The 26,466-nt window shown below is 47.6% G+C and overlaps 1 protein-coding gene across 1 annotated transcript in view; it reads left to right on the top strand.

Moving 5' to 3' along the window:
- CCDC85C (coiled-coil domain containing 85C) overlaps nt 1-26,466 on the top strand; it is a 112,352-nt gene that overhangs the window by 78,777 nt on the left and 7,109 nt on the right. Inside the window, exons 3-4 of the mRNA XM_082485372.1 lie at nt 9,408-9,512; nt 25,113-25,208. Of these exons, the coding sequence (XP_082341498.1) occupies nt 9,408-9,512; nt 25,113-25,208 (201 nt within the window). The remainder of the gene's footprint in view (nt 1-9,407; nt 9,513-25,112; nt 25,209-26,466) is intronic.

Consider the following 26,466-nt stretch of genomic DNA (forward strand, 5'->3'; position numbering starts at 1 on the left):
TTGAACATCTGAGTGGTCCTCCAGAAGAGAGGGGCTTGAGTGTCCATCCGGCCCTGAGCGCTGTTCAAAAGAAGAGAGAGAAGGCCAGCAGAGCCCTCGGCCAGCTGGGTCCCAGCGTTAGTTAAAGAGCCTGCGAGGGACCTTTTCCGATTTATGAGAAGGGGATTCAGGTCTCGCCTTCCTCATTCATGGCTCCCTCGTTTGATGGGATGTAGGGAGTGCCTCGCTTTTGGGAGGAGGCACGGTGGTTCTCTTTGGCCTCGTTGCCTGGAGTGCAGTTGACAGAAGAAAAAGAAAGGAGACTCCAGGGGATGGTCCAGTGAGTTTATTCATGTGCTTAATACTACATCCACATCTACATCTACTTCCCAGGTGGAACTGGGGCAGCATTCCTTAGCTTCTCCATTGACATTCCTAATGAAAAGACTGATTTTGGTGCTAGTGAGCCACGGATGGGCTCCACTAGTCTGAGACTCCTGAACTCATTGCATACAAGCCGCAGACGAGAGGCGGGCTACACCAAATGTCAACGGTTATAGTTCCATTTGGCTTTGTTATCTATTGAGCTGCATTTCTATTTGGGTTATAGGCTGTGCTGCTCGAATCTCAGCTGCGCCAGCCCATATTCTCTCTTGAGCAAAGCCTGCCAGTTGTGTGATTATAATTATACACTGCAATTTGCTTTGAGCTGATTATCTGAGTCTCCCATGAGTTACAGGGTTGATCTTTCTCTGCTGATCTAAAACAAGAGGAAAAAAATACAGACACTCTTGAATATTAACAGCGTACTGAAGTTCCCTACCTCAGTTGCTACAGAGAATGGAGAGGTTTGAGACTTGGACTGCTTTTATTGCCTGTACCCCACTGAGAAACTAATAAAAATATTTTTGAAAGAGTGATTTTACATGGCAAAATCTGCTAAGCCTCTTACTGACTGTCTCCTGGTATTTATTAAGCCTTTCGCAAAGTGTTAGCTCCCCTGACAATAGAGAATTCCAGTTGTCACCAGTGCAACCAGATGAAATCTGCTGCTTTGCCCCCTCCAGCTTGTATGAATGCAGCTCATGATACGAGGGGAAAGTCAGAGTGGGGATGCTCATTCCTGCGTTGCGTTTGCGAATGGCCGAGATCCAGCCATGGCACCAAGTCCAAATGCATCCTTGCAGCTCCCAGTGCTGCTGCGGTACAAGGGCTGTGCACCTCAGTCTCAGGGTTGTACCATTTCCAGTTCCGCAGGAACAACTGCAAACGGCTTTACTGATGAAACTGGCTGAGGTTGTGGTTGTGATCTGCTGGCTGAATACTGGAGAGAGATTGGGAGAGTAAGTGTCTTGGCAGACCATCATTCTCTGAAGCCTTTGTCACCAGTCTAAGGAATGATCCCTGGATGCGCTGTGTGTACAAGAGGGATATGAACCAGTGTAAAGGAATTTATTCTCTCCTGTTAGAGAATGCTAATATTATTACATGACATGGAAGATATTAAATAGTTTTAATCTCATCCCTTAATTTTTTTTTCTTATTTGCGGAGTTCTTTCAAAATCAAATACGTTGGTCTTTTTATGGCACTCTCATGTGTGTAATTTCCAGCTTGCCTGATAAATGCTGTTGAAGCTAATGGGACTCTTCACATATACTTAAAGTCAGATATGTGCTTTGCTGAGCTTATTTTTGCTTGAATGTGTCTCATCGCAATAACTGCAATTACTGAACCTTAATTCAATTATTTGCTAGCTTCACACGGTGAAATTGCCCATCCCTCAACTTCCTGGTGCATGAGTCCCTAAAACACGGATTAATGAGATAAGGAGGAAATCTTTGTTCCCGGTCGTGTGATAGGGGATGTTCGCTGGGGCAGAAGGCCATCTGAAAGGGCCACTCATGTGGTGCTGAGGTGACAAGAAACCAGGACCATTGCCCTGGTGCCTGTGTGAGAGCTGTGCAAGGAAGGTGCTTTGCAGCATCTCCTTCACGTTATTTGAGATGTGTTTCTGCTTCGCTTTACTTCGGCAAAATATCGCTGCTCTGCTGGACTTGCTAAGGATACCTTGGGCCAGGTCGTTCTTCCAGAGTGGTGTGTTGTGATAGTGCCATCGAACCCTGGGGGTGTGGTAAAATGTCTGCAGTTGTGAAGAAAAGTAAGGTGATGAAGCTTCATCAGCTGTTTGTGGGGTCACCGTGCTCTAAATTGGGATAGTAAGATGTTAATGTTGGTGCAGATCTGCAGGGCTTCATTTATTAATACGGGAAGAAGGAGTTGAAGTTGAAATAGTAACATTATCTTGTCAAATGCTGCGTGTAAGACCAGCTTATCTTGGTCATCTGTGGTAATGACAAAGTTTTTCCAAGATGATAAAATAACTTTTTTCTGTTACGTTTCCAAATGTAGAAAGTTTTTATAGAATCGTAGAATTGCCTGGGTTGGAAGAGACCCTTGGGATTCTCTTCCCTTCTCGCTGGCTGACTGCAACAGCTTGCCACGAAATTTCAGTAAGGTAGAGAAAGCTAATGCATCCACAAAAGCTTCTTGGATCTGGGGGCTGCCTTTGAATATTGCTGCTGGTTGTTTGGGGCTCTGATTGCCTGTTCTCTCACATGCTAATGTTGGCGATTTCCTTTTTTTAATTGTCTGAATGTATTAAATATGCCCCTAATTATTTTTTATTTCCCTCCTGTACTTGCGCAAAAGGCATTGGTTAGTAACGACGGAGTTTTGACCAACTTCAAATGAAAGCCATTTACCTACCTAAAGAGAAGTTGGTACTTTTAACTAAATTGCTGCAGGAAATAACAGGAAAAGATTTTGAGCTAAACCTTCCATTTAATTACCCAGTTGCAAACAATGGGTTGTTGAGTGTCAAAATTGAGGCAGTTTCAATTACTAGCACAATTATGGTTTAGAAAATTGTTGCTGGTAGGTTTAAGAATTTATATTACGGTGACAGGCAAGTAATTCAGCTAATGGGCAGTACAAGAGTCCATAAAGATGAAGGCAGCCTGAGCCAGTGGACTGCAATAAAACCTTCCTCCTTTTTCTCTTCACAAATATATATATAATCAAAAGCCAAGGTCTCAGCAGAGCTTTCTATCCAACATCCAAGTTTCCTGGGGTAAAACTAGAATATGAAGTAAGAATGACATTTTTTTCATAGGGACTTTTTTCATACGGAGAATTAAGCGAATCGTAAGTCCAAATCCTTATGGGCTTACACGGTCAGGATGGGATGCCCTTACCCTATTGCTATGGACCAGGTTCACCCTGATATTTAAATGACAGCTAAAGGAAATCCGGTGCTCTGTAAAAGGGTGGAGTAGCCACTAAAACATGGAAATTGCTCGTCTCTCTCAGGGCTGGAATGATGGTGTGGCATATTCGTTTGTCCAAAGAAAATCTTCAGAACTGGTGTCAGCAGGGGTATCTGCTGTTGCCAGTATTGAGTTTGTCACAGTATTCCTTTCCATCCAGTCACATTTCATGTTAAGATACATAATTTCTTCTAATGTTATGTTGAATAGCAGATAAAATATTAATAAATTTAAGTGGTGTGGTGTGTAATCTGCCGTCTCTTGAGCTTAGTGCCAGTGGGTCTGCGTTGTAGGAAAAGGAAGCTGATTATTATAAAACCTCTGAAATGACGCTCCTCTGGGAAGTCTGCTGTCGGTGACTCACGTATGCTTGATTCTTCTTTACATTCGGGACACATTTTTCCATCCCTTTATGAAGGGACCCCCCAGAGGTAGACAAAAAGGGGCTTTATAGGACTCTTGGACTTCCAAGTGGTGCTTGGTTATTTATTTATTTTTTTTTTAAAACGGCGTGTGGACCAGGAGAGGAAGCTTTCACAGTGCAGGAGGTTACAAATGAGTTAAGAAGGGGTGAAGAGAGCAGCATCTCAGGTGCTCAGTCGTAGTCCCCAGGTGCCACTGGGGCTGTCCCTCCTGGCTCCTGCCTGGCACCGGCAGGATGTGGGTCTCTAGCAGCCCTTCATCCCATCTGCCAAACCTCCACGGCGCCTTGGATACACTCAGGCACGGGGTGCCCGTGGGCAGACACCCGAATTGCTCCAAGGTGGCCCCATAGCCTGTGGGGAGAAGGGAAGCTGTGACTCTTTGTAAAGGCTTTAATATTTCCGCAGGGCACCGGGTCAAACTGATCATTTATGATGAATTATTTTTTTTTTTTAACCACTCTTCAGCCTTCAGCTGTTACAACTTATGCGAAAGGAGAAAATAGTGTTTTCAATTAAAGGCTTCTTATGTAACAACCCTGTTTTGAATGCTAATTCATGAATTACTGGAAGCTGACAGTGTCGCTTTTTAATTTTCTGCGGTCACTTCAGCACATAGTTCTAATTGAAATCATTCTGGGTTTTTTTTGCTAATCTCTTTCATAAATGCTGAGAAATATCTGTCAAGTAAATTTCTGTCTTTCTGTATTTAATTTCTGTTAAGAATGGTCCATTTTGTTACATCAAAGTGTTTCAGAATTAAATGCTCATCTTCTTTTTTCTCCCTTCCAGCAGAAGTAACACTGAAGGGTAGCAGAAAAGATAATTTGTCTAACTTGTCTATAAGTTTTCAACACTTTATCTTCACAGTTGGTTCAACATGGCCACAGGACTGATCTGACTTTACTGGACAGAAACGGAAAAGAAAATAAATGTATCGTCGTAGTACTTTGACCTTAAAATACCACAAACACCATCCATCTTCTTGTGTTATTTGTGTTATTTTCAAATTGAATCACTCCGCACATCAGGTCAAAAAGTCAGAGGCCACCATTTCTTCTCCCTGCTGGCAGGATAGAAAGCTTTGATGGGAACAAGTGTTTGTTTGCTGATTTTTTTTTAAATGTAGTTTTAGGCTTTTGTAAGTACCACGACTTTAATTTCTATCTAATGTATTTAGAATGACGCATTATTTTTTTATGGAAAATCCTTGCCACTTTCCACCCACGTTAATAATCAAATTGCTTCGATTTTCTAGACTGGGAAAAAGTTGGGTTTGCAGTCCATTTATACTAAAAACTTAATTTGTTGGTCCTATTCTTTTCTCACTGATATGAGTAGGCAAAACTCCCTTCCCTGCTGGGAGGGGCACGTCTAGGTCCGGGTCTTTCATGACAGGGCTGACAAAGATCTTGGGCTTTGGTCCAAGAGCAGTATCTTCCGCGGTCACTTCAAGTTCTGCCTAACTGAAAAATTTAGCAATAAATGTCATGTCGTTATTTCCAGATAATGAAGAGTTACTGTCTCTGAGGGACCACTGTCAGCCTTGGCAGTGTGTAGCTCAGGTTTGTGCGGAAGGTGAAGGTGTTGGGTCTGCAGGCTCGTCCCTGCGCTCATCAGCCAGTAAAGGGAGACAACACCGCGTAGAGTGATGCTGAGGTAGACCCAGGGGAGGTCTTGCACTTTTGCGCCACTGTGAAAGTCAGGAGATGCTTTCTCTTTCTCCATTTCCTTTCCTTTTCCTTTTTTTTTTTTTTTTTTTTATTTTAAAAAACGTTTGGATGAAACTAGTGTTTAAAAAAAATTCACAGTAGAAGAGCAAGAGCTACTCCAGGGTAGTCAATGGCCAGTGGTTGGTGTTTGCTGGGGGCGAGCGTATTTCAGGTTATGCAAGTTGTGCATTTGATCAGGTTAAGTAAAGACTGACTATGAGTCTCCTCAGCTCTGCCTTGGTCTCCTTTTCCTTCCGTGTCCCTCCCCCTCTCTCTGCTCCTCGGCTTAGAAAACATTCCCAATAAAGGTTCAATCGAAACAGCACTCTCTCGTGGAGTTTTAGTTCAGATGAAAATGATTTTGCTGATAAATTTCTTGAAACTCCAGAAATGTGAAGTGATTTTACCTGAAGGGTAATTTATTATAGACATGTTGCCCGTTAATTGAGATAATCTCCAACAATGATGATGAACAGAGATGATCGGGGATTGTACTTTTAAAATGCCATTCTGACTAGAAAAGCAATTTGGGATCCACTTACATCTCAGTAATGAAAATTGGGTAAGGTAATAAGAGATTTCATTTTGTGAGGGAATTGACAATGCAAATACCAGGATTTTTAATTTAGGTTTAAGTGGAGTAATGGCTACTCATTCTGATGCATCATTAGTCATATTGCTTTTTAATGAGGGATTCACTTTCTTTTCCTGGTTAGCTCTAATACTGATAGCAAAGCCCAACGAATGCATAAATGTTTAGGGAGGTCTGATGAATACGTCACTGCACCATTTTAATTTAAAAAAGGAAGAAAAAGCAGTTTTCCTTCTATGGTGAAGAAACACACATTTGCTTTTAGTGCAAGGAAAATAAATAGTGCAGAACTGTGATTGGTAGGCTGTTGTAAAAAAGAGTAAGATATATTTTGAAACAATTTCTAGAAAATATAGAAGGAAAAATGAGTTGAGTGGAGTGCTTGTGAAAGGAGTGGCTTTCCTGCTGACAGCAGTAGGAAAAAGTGGCTCTTTGGCCATGTCCAACATGGATGTATTACAAATAATGGCTTATGAAGATTCTTCTTGCCCTACCAAGCCCACTCTACACCCCAAACACCTCATTACTCTTCTGGATAGATCTCTGTCCGGCATTTTTATTTCTTAGATGTCTTTTCTTTTCTTTTTCTTTTCCATTTTTCCCCCCTCCTTTTTTCTTTCTTTTCTTTAATTAAGAGCTCGTTTTGATGTTCGTTGAACTCAGTGGGAATCTTTCCATCAAATTGAATGCATTAGGTCAGATTCAGAATCAGCAGTCACTGAAACAACCAAACAATAGTTTTGTCACACACAAGTGCACTGTCTTAAATGGGATTTGCTTGAAAAAAGCAATAGAACTAATCCATTATAAACACTTGTTAGAGCAGAGTTTTGACTGTATCTGTATATTTACCAACACCATTTCAACCAATTTCAGCCAAATTGAAATTAATGCAGACTCTTGCTCCAGGCAGGAGCATAGGGCAGTTAAATTAAATCAATTTAAACTAGCACGCTTTTAGCCACAGCAGTAGGATACTGTGTGTTGGCCAGGCTTCGCTCTGGTTGCGTTACTTCCTTCGGTGGGTGAAGTGTTCTGATTTTCTTCTGATTTTCTGTAGTGTGGTGAAACAGAATCACAGAATGGTCAGGGTTGGAAAGAGACCTCTGGAGATCATCTAGTCCAACCCCCTACGTGCTACATCTTATTAGACCAACCCATTCAGATCTGGGGGAAAGAGGACAAGTTTCTGGGAGACAAATGTCCACCAATCTCCTGCCCATTTCTACACTCCTGTTTCTCCACAAGCACGTGGCACCTTGCATGTCACAGTGTGGTTTGCAGAAGCCCGAAGCAATCCAGGGCCTCTAAACACTGGTGAGACAGTGCACATCCTTCTGGAGCAGAGCCTTCGAGGAGATCTTTGTCCTCTGCGATCTCCAGCACAAACCTACAACCTCGCATTTTTGGTCCCCTGTTTTCTTCTGCTTTTCCCTTACCCGTGCAACTGCCCGTTCATCACAGATGTCAGGGAGAGGTGCACGACCTCCTGAGCTGACAAACTGAAGGGGTGGGTAGCAGAGCGTCAGGACCTCTCCAGGAGGTTGCTGTCCCCTGGTGCACGTACTACAGTGAAGAAGAGGTTGCACACAGCAGGGTAGTGGAAGCGTAACCAGCCAGGGTTAAATCCTCTCAGGGTAACCACCAGGAGACCCCTGCACATCATGTGCCAGGGTCAATGCCAGTAAGGGTCTTCTCATCATCTTCCTTTGTGACCTTCCTTTGAAAGTACGTACCTCCCAGGCACGGTGGAGGAAACTCAGTTTTGCAGCAGTCACATTTTGGCTTCAGAAGGAGTTATCTCCTTCAGATCTTTCTGCCTCCGACTCTTTATTGTGAAATGCCGAAGCAATGTAGGCCACAACCTTCTCTGATGCCACCTTGTAAATTCAAGGGAATCCCAGACATCCAATATGCTAAAGTCATTCCGTATCACTTGACTCCATGTGAGGCACAACGGTTCCCAGCAGATTGGGCGATACAGGACTAGCATCCGCTTCTCATGGTGGCTTGCTTGAGAGCTGCCCTTCTCTTCACAGCTTGTAAAAGGAAAGTTGATAGGGTGAGTGTGCCAGAATGGTTGTGAAAGCACTGGGTCACAAAAGCTGAATGTGTCCTAAACGGGCCATGTCGCTACAAGAAAATGTTTCTGATGCTGATAGAAAATGATGTATCCACTTTGAACGCGCCAATTCTTCTCTGATAAATGGGAGAAAGCAATGGAGATGAACTTTCCATATTTCCAGAGACCTGTGCACAGCCACAGTCCCCAAAGTCTCGGTTATGGTCAGGTCTTTGGGGTTACTGAGGGGTTTTTATATACAGTTGAGCTGATTTATGAGATTTCCTGTTAAATTTTATTGCACAAGTGGCTTTTCTTTGGTTCTTTTGAAGTAGGAAACATAATTTCTGCAGCAAATGCAAGTCAAAAGTCTTAATGGAGCATAAAAATCTGAAAGGTCATGATTTTATAGCTTTAAAATAGAAGACAGCACACTGCTTGAGACTCTTAAAAATATGAAAAGTTAATGAGGATGTTTTTCAGTAATAAAAAGATATAAACTTCTCCCAGAGCTTTGATTTTGGCTACTTGTATATTGGCTTTTTATGGGTGTACTTTTATAAATGAGAAACTCTTCTTGTTCTAGTACCATCCCGTTTCAGAGTCACGGGGAGAGAGAATAACACGAGGCAGAAACTTTGTCCCAGGGAGATTATTCAGTACTCTCGACACCTAGTGCTGCTTCCCCCTTTGCATACAGACTATTGATTGCATTCCTCTGGTTTCTCGGGTCATATAGATTGCCTTTACCTATTTGACTTTGTTTAAGACCTGTGGGTGCACGCAAATTTATAACCAAATAAGAAATTGTTCCTGTCACAGACATTTTGCAAGCTTGGGTGAACCACAGTGGCACTGTTCACAAACTCTCATTGCTTTCCACATGCAGGTGATTGGAATAGCCAGTGTTGTTTTAAAAAGAAAAAATCTAGCAAGTGTCTCCCGGTGGATTTCTTTTGCTGATTTTGATTTAATCTGAAGTCTTAAAAATATTTTTTTATTTGCATCTTAGCAAATGCTTTTAACTAGTATGTATGAACTTAGATAAAATAAAAATGCTTTCTCACCCTGTCACTTAATGGACTAGACCTTGGGCGGTTCGCCTCCAACTGCTTGCAAATGCTTTTCCAGGCGCGGGCATGGGAAAAGTATTTTGTTCCAATGGTCACTATAACTGCTGTTGCAGGGAGAAGTAACGGGAAGGGGTCAGGGGACAGAAGTGGTCGTGGGAAAAGCCAGTACGGCAGGAGGGGCACAGCTTTCCTTCTTTTCGTTAATACGGACCGTTGTGTTTTCTGTCATTGTCTTTGCAGCAGTCCAGCACGGGGGACCTGAGGACTCTGAGGAAAGGGTTGTCCCCGTACCACTCTGAGTCGCAGCTCTCGTCGCTGCCGCAGTATCAAGACGCGCTGCAAAACGTAAGAGCCGTTTCCTTACCTATACAGTGGGCATGGCTGGAGGGGGGCACGCAAAGATTACAGGGGAGCTCTCCCAGCTGAGAATTCACCCCCAAACCAGGGGTGCAAACGTGCAGCTGAAACCTGCAGCTGTTGGCAGGGTGGGCAACCCCTGGAAACATTGATGTTTACCTATGGTTGGATCATCAGCTTCCCAGCGTAGGTTTTTTGGTTAACAGACAGTCACTGTTGTGCATCTTTTAAAGCAAGGGTGAGTCTTGTTATACCTGCGGCTCCTTCTTTGTAACTGCCCCGTATGCCTGCTGTCAAAAAGCTGGTTGTGGATGAGGCGAAAGATGCTTTGCCAAGTGTCTGGCAGTGGGTGGTAGGACTTTCATTGCAGGTTTTTCTGTGTCACAAAGGAGGTTTCTGTATCCTAAGATTTGCCTGTCTTGCTGGTTCTTGAACAACAGAAGAATCTTGATTAAAGCCTCTTGTGGAAGATGGGTACCGTGCTGTTGTGCCAGGGCTCCTCCTGTCAGCAGAGCTGCGGGTACTGTAGGATCAATTGTATGTTGCCTGCATGCTTGGGTAAAAGTCCTTCTGTAGGCTTAGCTTGCCTCTTAGAGCGCTAAAAAGGGGGGTAATAAGAATTTAAGAAACTTTGCATAAGTAAAACTCCAGTCAGTGTGAAAGCAGAGCCCCTTTCTATCCCTGCTGAACTGCAGGATGGATGGATGGATGGATGGATAGATGGATGGATGGATGGATGGATTGTTGGAGACCCTCCAGCCACAAAAAGGGACAAAACCATGCAAATGAAATGGAAGACTGTGGCTGAATATCTGCTTTTCTAACTTTGTGCCCTGTATATAAAGTCAGGAGACTTTCTAAGGAGGGCAGAGGTGTACAAACCTGGAGATGTTTGGATGTGCTAGTACCTTACGGTTTTGGGGGTTTTGTTTCTCCTCCCTTGTGCTCAGGCTATTGATTCCCTGCTTGGTTTTGGGTAGGGGGCACTCGGTCGGCACGTGCTGGCTGCCCTGAGGAGCACCGCTACGCTCAAATCTGTGTTTGTGTTATGGGTCAGGCTAGGACACAGCCAGCTGCTTGCTGCAGAGGAGCTGTGCCGGGGCTGGGAGCTGGCAGGGGACTTCTCTGCCTCAGCATCGGCCCCCGCAGCTCTCCGGGGCCGCCAGAGGGCTGGCGGCAGACGGTGCTGCCTGCTGCAGCCCTGCCCAGCCGCTTGTCCCTGCTTTCCCTCCTTCCCCAAGGAAAAGGTGGCGCCTGGAGTTTGTGGAGAGGCGTGGGTGCTGCGTGACACTCGCCTCCATCTGTCACCCTGGCTGTGTTCTGCCTTCTTTGCGGGAAGGTGGTTGAAGGAAAAAACAGAACCAGCTCTAGATCCAAATCCACATCCTCTGGGATACTTATGTAGCCATTTATTTATTTATTCCTACCAAAATCCCTTTGGTTTTGTGGCTTGACATGATGTATTGGATAATGATCACAACTGCGTGCAGATGTCTTTGAATGTCTCAGGCACCTCCCAGAAAGTGAACGGTGAGACATACCTGACTTTCTCTGCAGCCTTTTTTTTTGACAGCAGGCATGAGTTTGTGAGAAATTGGTCATCTTTGTGCCTGCACGGGCTTGACGCAGGTGAGTGATGGTGAACAATTGGTGTTGGCTCCAAAGCTGTCACGTCTGTTCAGGGCTTCATCATCGTCACTGCCTGTGCAACTCTTTGGGGAAGTTCCTCAGCACATCCCTCACTGTCACACAGTTTGCACGTAGGCGTCACTCCAGCTCTCCATGGCCCTGACACACCTTGGTTAATGAAACAGTTTGGTGTTTCTAATGGATCCCGGATCATGGACACCCGTGCACACTCAAGACACAGAATCGGAAGACACTCATAATTACAGCTGGTGCACTGTTTAGTCAGCGGTGCATCATGCAGATGGTGAATTCTGTATGCACTCTGTGGTCTGCAGCGGTTACCAAATATCCAGGAAAAGAAGTCCCAGGGGGTTAGCTCTGACCTACAAGCCCCTGGCCATTGCAAGGGAAGGTGTGATGTGTATGTTAGGTTGAACTGAGAGCAGGCTGGTCAAACTCCCCAGCCCTGGGAACTGCAAACCAGAGCCACGTGGTGTACTGGCGGCTCCCCATGTCCTTTGGGAGGTGAGGGCGATTCCCTTGGGCTCGGACTCGGAGTGAGGCATGAGAGAAGGCAGCAACAAGCAGCTCCCCCTGGAACCTGCCATTCCCCTGGGATGAGAGGGGCAGGCTCCAGGGCAAGCTGGTTGGGCTGGCTCGAGCCTTCCCATCACTGGCAGCCTCCAGACCAGCTCAGCCTTGAGTCAGGTGATGTCTCAGGTATGGGAGCTGGCTTTGAGTTACCTGTAGGCAGAGCACTGCTGAAGACCCGCTGGCCAGCCTGGTGTCTGGGTGTCAGCGGTGGAAATGATGCCACAGCATCCTTGAGGGCTTGCGCTTGCACACACTAGCCTGAGCTGTTGCTATTTCTTCAGTACTTTGGTTCTCCATGGTAGCTAGCACAGATTTTTTTCACCCATGTTGCATTTGTATCTTATCTGCACTGCATATGTTCCCTTCATGGGTCCTCCACGGGGATGCGGCAGCGCTTGGGATGAGTTATTGCGCTCGAATTAGCAGCCCTCTGATTTACCGCAGGAAGCTGTTGGCTACAGGGGGGTCTCAGGTGTGCGGCTGCAGAGCGCAGAGAAGGTGATGCTCAAGTCTGTCCTAGAAACTCTTCCCGCTCAATGCTTTTCTGGAGTTTATCAGCACCAGATGGGAGTTACTTTCAGTTTTGTTTGTTGGCATTGTCCAAGGGGTTCATATTGCCCGTTCATATAGTCTTACCTCTACTTAGTGAGACAGAAATTACATTTCTGTAACACTGACATTTTTAGGAGAATAACGGCAGCACAGGGTTGTGAGTCTGGACTGGGAGCCATGCCATGGAGGGACTCTTCTCTTGCAAACACCTGCACCTTCTTTCACCTCTCTGTTCCTCAATTTTTCCCTTGAAGGAATTGGTTGGGAAATCACCCATTCCATAGTAGGGTTTTCAAGGAGCTCTTTATCACTAGGCTAAATAGCACTAAGTGCTCCAGCATCCGCCAGGGTGCACACTGAAAGGCGGTGTTTAATTTTTGGAATAGTATAGCATTGCTGGAGAGTTCACTTGTTTCTCTCATGGGCTTTCTCCGGCATTAATCTAATGATGAGTGAAGACTGGGAGGTGGAGTTGTCCACACTCGGTGTCAGCGCGCAGGTCTCTCCCTCTCCGTAAAGCTACCCTACACAGTGCTTAACCTTTGGTCACGTCTGATGATAGCTGAGTTATGTTTCTGACATGGGGAGAATGTATGGGGGAAAAGGGAATTCCCCATCCACAGCAGTAAGGCTCTTATTTTGTTACTAATAGTCATGTTTCAACAATTCATTTTCTAAGTGGTAAAATCTCGGTTGCTGACTTCTGGAACATTGGAGGCACCTGTAGCACAGGTGAGGATGAATGCAATGCCTGAGGCACCGCCCAGAGCTTGCATCTCTGTCTCTTCTCCGCTCCCTTTGGCCTCTTCTTGGGGTGCTCTGGCTGCCCGCGTGGACACACAGTCCCTGCAGCCCTTCACGTTCCTGCCCGCTGCCCCGCGGCTGCGCCCCAGGCATGTCTCAGTGCCCAGGCATGGGAAGGTGGCCCGAGGGCTGCTCATGATCCTACGGTTGGAGGTATCTTCACCTTGAGAAGCTCATAAACCAGCTGCCTGGAGGAGCCATTTATCCACATTGGCATAAAACACCATTAAACGTGAACGAGCCTGTTACTAGCAGTTGGAGCTAGCCTGGCTGGCTTAGATTTAAAATTTACTAGCCGCGTGCATGTGATTTGTAATAGGAATCCTGCCTTTAGTGGAAGGAACTGTTGAGGTTGTTAATGGAAATATTAAGTTTAGTGTGGATGGAGTGTGAATGGAAAGGTGTGTGTGAAAACACCAGCAGGAACGCTAGAGCGAGGATGCAGGGATGGCTCGTGCTGGTGACCAAAGACACAACTGATAGCAAACAAACGGGTAAACCCTGCGGGATGTGTGGTTTGCATCAGGACCAGGAGGTCTGCGATGTGATAAGGCCGCAGCACAGATGGCTCGTCAATAGAAGACCTGTTCGCTGATAACGGCAGCAAGGTTACGCTGTGATGTGCCATTGCGCTTCCTGTGGTTCCAAGAGGAAGGCTGAGATAAGGTGCCCAAAATGAGGGAAAGAAGGCAACAGGCAGCAGCTTTCCTCGGGTTTATGGAGGGTAAGTAAGCAAGACACTGAGATAAAGATCAGCCCATAACAACCATTGACCCCTAAAGCATGTGAAAAATGTGTCCAAACCCCAGTTCTTTGCTGTCAGTGAGGAGGGATGCCAGAGCTGCTGTTAGGACTTGATAGCTGGAGTCCCTCGTCCTCTGTGTCGCGCGCAGTGACCCAGACCACGCCACACGGACATCTCCCTTTTGGTGAGGGCATGAGTGTGAGTTTGTAGGTGTCCGAGTGCAGTGACACGTTAGAGAAGTCAGTTTTAGGTTAAAATAAATACCACCTTCCCCTTAAGTTTTTGTACTGAGTTTGCACTGTGGTAATTTCCTGCGTGGCCCCTTGCTGAGGAGCAGGAGCTCCCGACGGGGCTCCGGCCGGCTGCGGGAGGACGTGTCTGCGGGTGCTGTAGGTGGTGGCTGGAGGAAGAGACCTGTGTTTATCTGGGGTCTGGAGCTGGGAGTCCCTGGGGAAAGTGTCCGCAGGTACACTCTGCAAGGGCTGAGCAAAGCTCCCTCTTTCCAGGGGTGGTGGTGATGGCACCATTGCCCAGCCTTACATACATCCCTAGTGACTAAAGCAGGCATCTTTTGGAAAAAGTGAGATTTCCTCCTTTAAGTTATTCAAAACGGCGTCTCTCAGGAGTCTGTTTTAGACTAGAGGACAGACTGGGAGGAGACAATACCGTTTTCCTCCCTCGATTTACTCCAGAAACTGCGAGGTCCACAGGAGAACACAAAGAAGCAGGACAAGTGTGGTTACGTAGCAGAGAGCACCTGGCTGAGAGGATCGCCGAGTCCCTGGCTTTCTGGCGCTGCTTCTCGTTGCATTTTTCTCCAGTGCCTGTTTCGTGCAGGATGCGAAGCCTGGGAGGTGGCTCTGGCTGCCCGGCGGCAGCACCGGCTTCTTCGCCTCCTTCCCTTGGTTCCCACCACGCTGTCACAACCAGCCACGTTTCATAGCTCTGCCTCGTAGAGATACTTGGGAGAAGTGTATTTTGTTCTGCCAGATGGCACGCGCGCTATTACAAAAACAAACCCAAATGTTTGCGGTCTGTAGGTGTAAAGAGAAGCCGTTAGATGGGGTGGGAAGGGATGATGAGAGAGGCCTTGGCTGATGCACTGGCTGTCTCCTGAGCCTGTGGGAGCGATGGTGAGGGGAGGCAATACGAGGGCACATAGTAGCTAAACCCCAGCCCCAGTGAGAGTCCTGTCTATTCCTTCTGGCTGGGAAAGATGGTGGCCTTCATCCTCTACGATATAAGTGCTAAGGCAGAAGAAAAGCGAGAATGTGACTCGGTATCTTGCCCTCAGCTCCCTGCAAGGGAAGGACCAAGCTGGCCCCTGTGCCAGCCTGGCGTAGGTGGGGAGATGTGGCTGTGGCCCGAGCATGGTCTCGGTGAGGGACCCGGAGCAAGTCTGCTAGTCCCTTCCTCAGCCTGCGTGGGAATAAATCCATTCCTCTCAGGGAGGAGAACCGGATTGGCTTCTTAAAGCCAACCTGACTTCTAAAATCAAGTTTGAAGTGTCCAGAGACCACTGTTCCCATCATGGTGCCCAGGAGACGCACCCAGAAGAGCCAGGTTGTCCTGTTCCTGTAAACCACGACACAGGGGCACCCATTGCAGCCCCCGCAGAGTCACCCTAGCACCTTAGCGTGGTGCTGAGGTGTCCCCTGCACAGCACAGCGACCCTGTCACCTCCAGCACGGAGCCCCCAGCCCCTCGCTGTGCTGCATGTGGGGGTCCCTGGGGCTGCCCAGTGCCTCTGGCATCCCCAGGGCCGCTCTTTGTAGCTTCAGCATCTGTGTCGCGGCCTCTCAAAAATGCCTTCAGCCCCTTCTGTCGCTCCACCAAGCCCATCTCATGGAGGTCCCCGATGGTCCCCTGCCTTCTCCCATCCACGTGCCCCATCCCCATGGCTGAGTGCTGCTGGTGTGTGTTGGAGGATGACCCCAGGCCCATTTCTCACCTTCCCCCGGAGGCGGTGATGGCCACGGTCCCTTTTTAGGCAGGGGGAAACAGTGATCAAGGAGCACGGCAGAAGGCAGCTCCTTCCTGCCAGCACCACCGATACCACCAGGATGCTATTGACCAGACAAAGAGAGAAATTCAAGGCAGCCGTTTTGCTGCTGCGGCAACAGCGGCTGTGGAAGGGAAAGTGAAATGAAAGGTTTGTGGGGATTTGCAGCCCCGGGGAGTGCTATTGTGAAGCTTCAGAGTGTATTACCAGCAGCTGAGAGCAAGCCCATCCATTTGAAGGCAGCTGCCCTTCATCAGCAGTTATTGCAGCAGCTCGGAGCGGCGGGTGGCTTTTTTCCCCATGTCAGCCAACTGGCACAAAGTTTGGCAACAACAAAGTTTGGGGGTTTGATGAGCAAAAGCGTCGCTGGGAAACCATATCCGTCATCCGCCCTTACAGGTATCCACAGGAGGCGAGAAAAATTCACCTGCTTTGAGGATCTGCTGTGGGTTCTCATGCTCACTTGTCGGGTGTGTTTGTGTGGGGCTGGCAATGGGTCGGGGGAGAGATGGGGGCACGGCAGACCCTCGCTCTGCCCCAGCCCTGGGAGGAGGCTGCTTCCCCGGCAAAGCCCAGGGCAGCCAGGCTGAAGTGGAGAGCTGGAGGAAGGGCAATACAGATGTGCGCAGGTATCCTGCATCCGCGTGCATCCTCCACCCACCCAGAGGCTTTTACCTGCCCCATCCCCAAATCAGATTTGCTTCAAAATCAGGAAAGTCTCAAAAGTACCTGCTGTTCCCTTCTGAAATCAAATGGGCTTGGCGTTCCCTTATGAGAAGAACTAGCACCTCTGGAAATACTTATGCTGATAGTGCCCCTGTGAGTCAGTTGCTGTCAGTGCACTTTGTCCATGGGTACAGCGTGGGCTCGCTCTGCCCATAGTAGTCAGACTTCTTCTTTGCTTGTATCATGTATTTATGGGCTGGAACTCCTCCGAATATGCAGTGTTGGTAATAATTTCACACTCCGGGGGTGCAGCTGAAGCTGTCGAATGGGCTTTTTGACAGCGTGCACCCGTTCCAGCTCCGCAGCGCTGTCACCGACCCCACCAGGCACCGCTCTCCTCTCCCCTTCCGCTGCCAGAAGAAGCTGGCTCACCGGCTCTGCATGCCCCGAGGAGTTTCCCAGGGCCGGAGCTGCAGTCTACCGCTAGCGTGGTGCTGAGAAAAGACATCCTTCCTGTTTGTAGATGAGATCCAGTTGCAAACGATGTCCTGACTTTGTTTGTTCTGTCTGGGGCGGTCCCCTGAAACCCTCCCTTTCCTTCGGTGCCCCAGCACAGCCCGTACAGCCAGCGCCGTGCCATGCCTGCCAGGGAGAAGAGCTATTTTTTTTGTTGGGTATCCTTGATGTTTATGTTCAGAAAGCAAAGAACAGTTAACTTGTTTCTTTATTAATCAAAAGAGCCGTGTCAGCCCTTTTTGTTACTTAAGCAGATATCCGTGAGCGCAGCGGAGGCCGTGAAGATGCAGGAGGTGGCGGCTGAGCCGTACAGACGGGCTCTGCCGGGCTCCCGTGTGGACCCAGCGGTTAATTCATGGATTTGGATGTTTACATGCCCAGCTGCTCTCTATGATTAAAGGCATCAAATTAAGTAATGCCAAAGGAGATTAGCATCTGCAATAAAGTCCCTTGATTTGATAGGGAAGATGCTAATTCGGAGCACTGATGGCTCCTGCGCTCGCTCCCGCTGGTGGCCGGGACCCGTGTTGTGCTGGGGAGCCGGTGTCTGTCGGCGGCATCTCCCCCGTGTTCCTTCTCCTGGTGGCAGGGTGTCAAGCGCTCGCAGCTGCGAGGCAGCCCGCCGTGATTTTGGGAACGTAGGGCCGTGCAGCCATTTAAGCGCACAAGGCGGGGAGCGGGCGGTTTGTTTTGAGCTGGATGCTGGCAGGCTTTCCGCGCAGTAGGCACGGAATAACCATAACCAAGTGCCATCGTCGCTTTGGATCATCTGCCGGGCAAACTGGACGCATAAGGGACCCGGGTGCTCCCTGGCTCTGGCGAGGGTGTCCTGCGCTCGGGCGCGAGAGGTCTGGCATCGCCTGCAGCAGGGTGGCAAAAAGGCTGCGCTTGGCGCGGTGGGGTTTGCAGAGGAGCTGGCGTCGGTTGCTTCTTCGTGCCTCCGGGAAATCTCCTTCTTGCAGCCAGCGAGGAGCCCTGGGGCTGCTGCCAGGGTGCCTTCGGGTAGCCTTGTCCCTGCGAGGCCGTGAGAGGAGTCGGACCCCTTCAGCAGCACCACACTGGCAGAGATGCCGCAGGCACGAGAAGGTGCAGCGGGGAGGGAAGGGGTTTCAAAGGAAGGGAGGGCGAAATGTCAGCCCGGAGTCACGACACGCTTCAGCGCCGTGCCGCACCATCGCTTTGTTTGAGCCATTAACCCCCCATGCAGCTGCAAGGCAGCAGAGGACGGGAAACGTGGCCCGGGCTGCAAAACGATGAGGGGGTCTCATCTGCCTTTGTGGGACCCAGGGGATTTCGTAGGCCGGCGGTAATGGGAGATGTTTTTTCTGGTGTAATCTCCTGGGGATGCCGCTCATGAAGGGTGATTTCGTTTTTATTAAGGGCCTGGCTGCCTGCGTGAGCCCGGCGCTTGCCCTCAGTGCTGCCTGTGCTGCATCAGTGATGAGGATGCCGTGCCTTGGGCCTTCGGCGTCTTCCCTGCCAGGGTCTGGGGATGCTCCTCCCAGGTCAGAGGGGCCCCGTGCTCTTGGCGCTTGGTTTTCCCGCTGGTTTTCCCCCGCCTGCCCCCACCGTCTGAGGCTGGAGTTCTCCCCGAGGGGTTATTCAGGCACTTTCTGAACTTGGTAGCCACGAGCACGTTCACAAAACCAAAATTATGCCGGCCTCCCCCGTTCTGCCAGCAGGCTGGGGCTGGGGTTTGCAGCCAGACACGGCACCTTTCCATGTTACTGCCCCTCTCTGCCACCCGCGTTCCACGTGGCTGTGGGCATGCGGCTGCCTCCTGCTTGTCCCTTCGTGGTTCCTAATTTACAGGGTGGTGTAGGCACCTTTATTTATGTAAAACACCGAGACGGTGATGGGTGCTAAGGAGAGGCCCAAGTGTAATTCAAACCTGGGCGCACAGTCTGCAAACAAAGCCACCGCGAGATAAATAGACGTGCCTGGGAATTTTATTGTGAGTTGTCTGGCAGTGCCTGCCTATAATGTAATTTTCCTTGTTCTGTCTCAGCAATAAAAACTTCACAGTGTCTGATATGACTCCATTTAGCTTTAATGTTGTCTGAGGTATGCCATTAGAAAAGTGTGGTTTATTTAATCGGGTTTGAATCCTAAATGTCTGCTTGTTTTTTGAAATGGTAGGAAAAAAAAATTAATAGACGGCAAGGAGAAGTGAGGTTCGGAAGCATTTATGCTTGCTCTTATGCCACGTGTTGGTCTGAAGCATCCTCAGTGCCCGGGCCGTGACTTAGGTGAAGTAAAATCAGCATGACGTTTTCCTCTGGGTTTTGAAACTTAGTCTTTTGCAGTCTTTCTGCCGATCAGGAATAGCTCTCTTGGAGCTGAGGTACGAGACGATGTCATTAAAAGACAGAATATAATTGAGCAGAAAGAGATTGAAAACTGATGGCAGGACCAAGGTCTCAGGTCTTTTCAGATCCCTGGAGGAATCAAGGAGAAATTGTTTATCGCAATTTCTTTGTTCCTTTTTGAGATTTCCAACCCAAACCATCTAAAAGAGCAGGCACCTGTCATCCCCAGTTAGGCTCTTTTCTTCTTGGGTTCCAAAGCATTCCCACTGTTATTAAGAAATGTTCATATTTTAAGCCTTATTTTGTCTCTGCGGAGGTGTGTCATTATCAGGAGTTCCCAGCATGCCCTATTACAGAGACTTCTATTAATTTTGTTCCTCCAAACGCATTGGAATGAGGTATCGATGGCGGTGCATGTCAGCATCTGTGCTGGAGCACATCCCATGCAACCAGATAGAGCCATCAAGGACTCATTAGGCAACTTGATCCTAGACACCGGCAGTGCCATCGTGGCTTGATACAGAGCAGCAGATGTTCTTCAGCAGCTGCAAGTTGAGACCTCTGCTCTTCATTTTTTGGTGTCAGATTAAAGAGGATCATCGGAAGTCTTTGGATTTTCTTTCTCACATCCCACACCAGCGCTGTTGCTTCACTGATGGTCTTTGGGTTCTGGGCTGGGGCAGTGCATGGGGATGGTTTGATTTGGTTTGTTTTCTGCTTTGGATTTGAGGCTGTCACCAGGTCAAGCATCATTCATGGTCGATAGAGGACTGGAGGATTTATCCCCTGTGTGTAGCATATTCTGGCATGAGAGACTGCAGAGTTCCTCTCTCTTTTCTTAGACTGTTAATGTTACAGCTGGACTGTGAATACTCCTCACGGATTTGGAGATTGAATCACGAGCCCTGTAGGCTCTGGTGAGAGGTTTCTGGAAGGACCTCAAACAGAATTGGGTTTCTTTGGTGGATTTGTTGGTTAGGGCACGCATGATGTAAGGCTGGCAAGGTGGGGAGGGGGCTGATGCCACGTGGGAACAGTAGGCTCTGAGAAGTGCATTGGTCCCATCACAGACACCAGCAAATATCCAGTGCTGATCTGCTTGAAATGGAGGGGCAGGCGAGGGCTGAAAGGGAAAGGTGTTCAGTGCTGCTTCAGTACTGCTGTCTGCACAGAGCTGGCAGAGGAATGGCTCTTGTCGTGGTTTCCCTGCTGGGAGAGAGGCTGGGTACGTGGGTACTTGGCACCTGGCTCCCATGAGGGAGGGATGCAGAAGAGCCTCATCAGGAACCTCTCAGGACACTGCATTCCCAGAGCTGTCCCAGCAGCAGAGATGGGGCTGCTCTTCCCAGGGCTGAACTCATGGGAGAGATCCATGCTGCAGCAATCTCGAATGCTCTGAACTGCCACAGTGGTTTACACAGTAGCAAAAGCACCAACTTACCTAGGAAGCGTTGGATGGGTCACACAGCTCCACAGCCTTTGGTTCCCTGGGACTTTTGCTTCTTAAAAGACATAACCTTGGAGAAGGGTCTCTGGGTCTCAGAGGTGCAGTGGTCAACAAACCCTGTGCGTAATGAAGATAAGGTGCTTCCTCCAAGCGCTCGGGAACTCCAGTGCATCAGATATGTAACTTAGAGCCCCCCACTCTAAGTTAGGCTGGTAATCTCTCCGCTGGGCAGCTCGCTCTTGTGGCAGCGTAACTGGGGCTGTGGATGAAATGGAAAGCGGTATGCGATGTCATTCTACCCAGGTGACCATTTGATGCCACAACATAGATGTACAGTTGGTTTCTTTTTGAATTACAAATTCCTTGTATAAGTGATGAGTTAAGTAAGCTGACTTCCAGTCTTTGCCGCTGTAAACCTGGAGCGACAGCAAAGCTAGTTGGGGCCAAAGAGAGGGTAAGAAACTTTGCATTTTGAAATGACTCAGCTTCCTTATTCTGCTGAGGTTCAGCCTCAGCAGAAGTAAACTGGAAAAACGATCAAGATGGTATTTCTCAAGAGCTTTATTATAGATATAATGGCATCCTTTTTGGTGACTTCTGAGCTGTCTTTTAGAACCATTCATTTATATAATGATGTGATAGTTCAGCCACGTGTCTGAGGATGAAGACTGAGCCATCGCTGAGCTACCAAACGCTGTGAAAACCTAGCAAGTGGAAAAGCCAGATGTCCATCTAATACAGAGAATGCGTGTTTGACAAAACCAGACAGGGAGAGGAAATTGAGAGTGATGCATGCCCCAAAACATACCGTATTGCTTTTTGCCTATATGGACAATTTCTGCTTCTTAGGATGTAACCAGATTAACCTTGCTATTATTGTCCATCAGGGTGCTGAGTCAGTCGTGTCCCCACGGCTGTGAAAATGCCAGCTATAGGGAATGGGAAGGGCATAGGTTTCTGCAGTGAGGGAGGTCCTCGGCATAGCTGAGTTACATTGCTGGGGTGCGGCTTTGGTAATTCTTACCCACAGTTTCCAAACACATCTATTTTAGGCATGAGGAATCTCCTTCATCTGTGTGATTTCAGCTACTACTTTAACGCTGACTTCCTGAGATTTCCCCCTCCATCCTGCCCTCCTGCCCTTCTTGCAATCTCCTATCTCTGGTTCCCCCTCCCCTACATTTCATCTCGACTGGTTTCCTGCTGGGTAAAATGCACGTCCTCCTCTTTCTTCCCATTCCCTCCCTTCTTTCCCACTGTTGGCAGTTTTCCAGTCCAGCAACCTTGACCTTATCTCCAGTTCCTTCCATTTCCTCCCCTTCAGCTAACACTATCAGTGAACTCTGCCCGTTTTCCTCTCCTCCATCCTCCAAAAGCTGACCATGCATCCTGCTGGATATGTTGTCATTTCTTTCCTTGCTGACTACAGTCCCCTCTCTTCTGGCCTCTTTCATGTGTGCCTCCGTGCAGGAAGCTGATATGAGTTTGACCGAAGCTTTTTTGTGAACCACACTGAAATCAGTGGGAATAAGCACCTACCCCCCTTTATAAAACTCTTGACTCTCAGTATGTCTGGAAGGAGCCTTTTCTTAAGGGTGCAACTGCACAAAAAGCACTAAATGTAATGGTAAATACTAAGCCACCCTTAGCAGCGTGGGTATTTTTACGTGTTGCATCCTGCAGTTGCCAAGAGTGGGGATGTTGGTGAGGTCCTTGCTCGCTCCCCCACTTTCTTCACGTGCGTCTTTGGCCTTTTGTAGTAGCAGTCTCACATGGTGGGGAGGTCTCTGGGGCTTGGGGCAGAGCGGACCTGCGGCATGGTCATTTGGTACGCTCCCCATTGCTGACAATTGCGCTCAGCAATTTCGGCATCTGTTTCAGTTGGCTGGGGGCTTTGGCTTCCAAGCTAAGGATCAAGGATCATGCCTGTTTTAGAAATGAAGTCATCTGTTACTGAAACTCTGCTAGCAAGTTTTTGGGTCTACCTCCTTTGTTTCATCCCTCATTCTTTAACATTATTTTTCTCTTCTTGAGTCAAATTATCTACCTATGTTCAGGTGGAGCTCAGTTGATTGCCCTTGCCTGATTTCAGTCACGCGCCTGAGAAGGAAGGGGACCCTTTGAGTGTTTTTTGTGTGATGCAGTACATCCAGTGCATCACTGTTCTTGCAAAATTACTTTTATTGTGTCATTATGGTGAGTGGTTAAGTATGATCAAGCTCTTTAGAAAACATTTCTCTCTAATCATTTGGGTTTCATTTGTATTCTCTAATGATTTTGAGAGTGATTACGATCATGGAAACGCTTTGTAGCTCATTAGTGACTTCAGTTCTGTGAGGAGAAGCTGCTGGCTGCCTGTCATACTGGAGACCCTATGATCTACTCTAGTTTGGTCAGAAAACTGTATTTAAGATGTTGTCAGCAGTAGGATTTAGCAGAATTCCTTTTACTTTGTCAGATTACTTTCAACTCGGAAGAAATATTGGATGTTAGATTGTTGCTTGGTATTCCCTGTGTTACTTCTAAAGAGGGCCATGGGGGAAGATCCATATCAAGTACGGTTCATGGCCACAAACTCCTGAATATTCTGGTTTTGGTTGTCATGATCTTGATCATTTATGGAAAGAAGGCAGCTTTCATGCTGAAGCCAGAGGAATTATGCATGTATTGGTGTCTTTGACCTCTGTGGGAGGCTGATTCTGGAAGGACTCTGTTGCATTTACCAGCCTTGTGAGAAATTTGTAACCCATTTTGCAGTCTTAAGTCGCAGCGGTAGACTGGCTGGACCCAGTCCCTGGTGCTCCTTCCCCAGCCTCTGCCTTTCCTCTGTGACATTATGGACGGGGTGGCTGAGGACACGTCCCCAGGTGGCCGCAGCTCCAGCAAGCCGTAACCCTCTGCCAGCAGGTCCAGAACCATGCCCAGTCTGTGTGTGTCTCTTGGTCTCTGTGCTTTGGCAGTCTGTTAAAGCTCCTTGGAGAATTATTGTGGAGTTATTAAGTCTAATTTTCCTTTTTCTGAGATGCCCGCCTCTCAGGAGGAAGTTTTTGTATCACCAGCAGCTCTGTTCATGAAGGTCGCTATTATGTGTAAATGACTTGGTCATGACCTGGGTTAAACACAGATCAGTGGCCTCGAGATTAAAGGCTCCATGCCTTTCGTGCTCTTTTTGCCTGTAGCCTAACGGATTGGCCCATCTTTTGCTTTAACATATGCACATGAACACTTTTGTTAGCAAAAAGTCCCCCGCAACTTAAAACGTTTGGAAAAATGAGAGGTGGCAGAGCGCCCCTCCGTTGGTCCTCCTTTCTGGCAGGACTGGCTCGCTGGCCTCGGCTTGGAAGGCAAAGCGAAGAGATGAAGCGTAAAACATGCTGTGTTTTTAAACGTGGCAGAGATGAGAATGGAGTGCCTCGTGTGTTGTATGTGAAAGCATTCCTGTGATGGTGCTACATGCCGCTCTGCCATCCTAATTTGCTTTCAGAGGCCCCCCAGTATAATCATTCTTTGTGTTTCCTAAAGGATGTGAAGATTAAATACGAGTTTGGTCAATGGTTTCATTGTTGATTTTCTCCCACTGCTACAAAGCAATGCACAAATATTAGGGACAGGCAGGGTGCATCTCACTGAATAAAGATATTGTATCTCATAATCCAAGTCGGATGCCTTTAAAAAAGGAAAGCCCTATGAAAAATGCTTACAAGGCTGTTTGGACAGTAGAAATCTTTTGTAAAATGTAATTTCGGCATCTTTCCCAATGGGATCCTTCATGCAGGAAGACTGGCCAGCATTTTGGAAACAAACCCAGCCAACATTAGGTTTGGACATCTGCTTGTTTTAAGGTTGCCTTCACAATTTTCTCTGTAGCTGAAGATCGGTACTTGATGTCTATGTGAAAATGTTGCCAGAAAAGCGATGAAGTTATGCCAATGGTTTCTTTCATGAATGCAGCTCCTTAGAAATCACCGCTTTATGCTGGAAAATCATCTGTTTGCATTGCTCCCTTGGCTAGAAGGATGAGAACAGTTTGATCTTGTCCTTGTACAAAGTTATCCTAAGTGAGCAAAAAATGTTTCTTGAGTCAATTTGGCTTTAAGCCAGGGTGTTCTCCTGCCTGAGTACATCTAGACTGAGCGATGGCAGGCTTAAATGGCATTAAAGCAAGTGACTTGTGAGGAACGGGTAGTGGCGTCTTTTGTCTTTGCAGGTTGCCGAAGGGGATTGAATTTGAAATGAGCTAGTGCGCAAATTTTCTGGGTATTTTTTTCCTCCTTCCTTAAATCGCCCAAAGGGAATTAAAGCATATCTTCTCTTGTTTCAACAGGGACCGGCTCGCATGACATCTGATCTTGCATCTTCTCCTGCAGCAGGATATGTCCCCGTTGGTCAGAAACCAGAGGCTGTTGTGCATGCTATGAAGGTAAGGATGCCGCGCACGGCCGCGCAGCGCGGTGCGGTACAGCGCGGTGTGGTGCAACAAGTGGCAGAACGGGGACGTTTGCTCTTCTCGTGGAAGCACGACAACTAGAAATAGGAAGTTAGTACTCAGGCAGATTATCGGTAACCAGTGCCTGTGTCATGGTGAATAATCATTGCTTCAAATAGTTGAGGAGTTAAGCAAGATCATGCACCGCTATTTTTTTGGGTGGGAAACCTCCAACAAAAGCTGCAGATGCTGAAAGTGTTGGTTACCCTTTCTGTTCATCGGTCCTGCATAAACTGGGTCTCTGGGGTGACAGCAGTGACCGAAATGCTGTTTGGAAAAGGGACAGAAAAACTGCAGTTCCTACATATCTTTTGTTATTGAAAATCCTGCAGCAGTCTTCAAAGGAGAAAGACTTTATTTTATGTAAATACACAGCAAACCATGACATCATGCCTATGTAGATATGTGCATCATCAGTGGGGATTAAAGTCAGGACCGTTGGCAATAAAAACTGTGGGACACTGCTGGCTGAGTTAAAGGAGAAAACTCGTACAGTGGTTTCACAGCAGTTCTCAAGTCCTAGTGACCATCCGTTAGCAGGAAAAATGTAATTACCCTGGTGTTACATGTTTAACTACTTAAGCAAGTTACTTCTGGGTATCAAAGGGACACAGAAGCACAAATCCTTTCCGAGGTGCCATAGGCATGGCTGGAAAAATCTTTAATTAAATTAGTCTCTGGTTGGAATATACTATTTATAGATTTGGATTTGTTGAAGCTGAAAAATTTTGTACAGCATTAAAAAGCTCTCATCAAATCAAAGAACAATTCCTGGATGGCTTCTCTGGAGCTCACATCCCCGTGGTCATAGCTGCAAAAAAGGTCCAGCAGTGGCATCAGCACCAGCTGGACTGTCCTAGACCTGGAGACTGGTGCTTGCAAAGCTCTTTGCTTTGTACCTTTGCACATCTGGCAGCTAAATAAATGGCACAGATGTTGCTTGTAGCTTTGATCTACAAGTTCTCTAAATTTTCTAGTGTTTTCAGCTTACTTTTTTGTGCCTGTCCAGGGTCTCTTGGCTGCAGGACAGACATGGCAGGTGGTGGTGCTGAAACCAACAAGTGTCAGGAGAAGCAGTACTGCAGCTGGCAAGGGTGTTGGTTCCACTGGGCAGTTGCAAGATCCCGGGAGGATGTTGACTGTCACTATTTCTCACGTAGTTCGCCCTCTATGCCTTTATGGTGCGTGAGGA

This window comes from Vanellus vanellus, assembly GCF_965231255.1.
Source record: "Vanellus vanellus genome assembly, chromosome: 6".
Lineage (NCBI taxonomy): Eukaryota > Metazoa > Chordata > Aves > Charadriiformes > Charadriidae > Vanellus > Vanellus vanellus.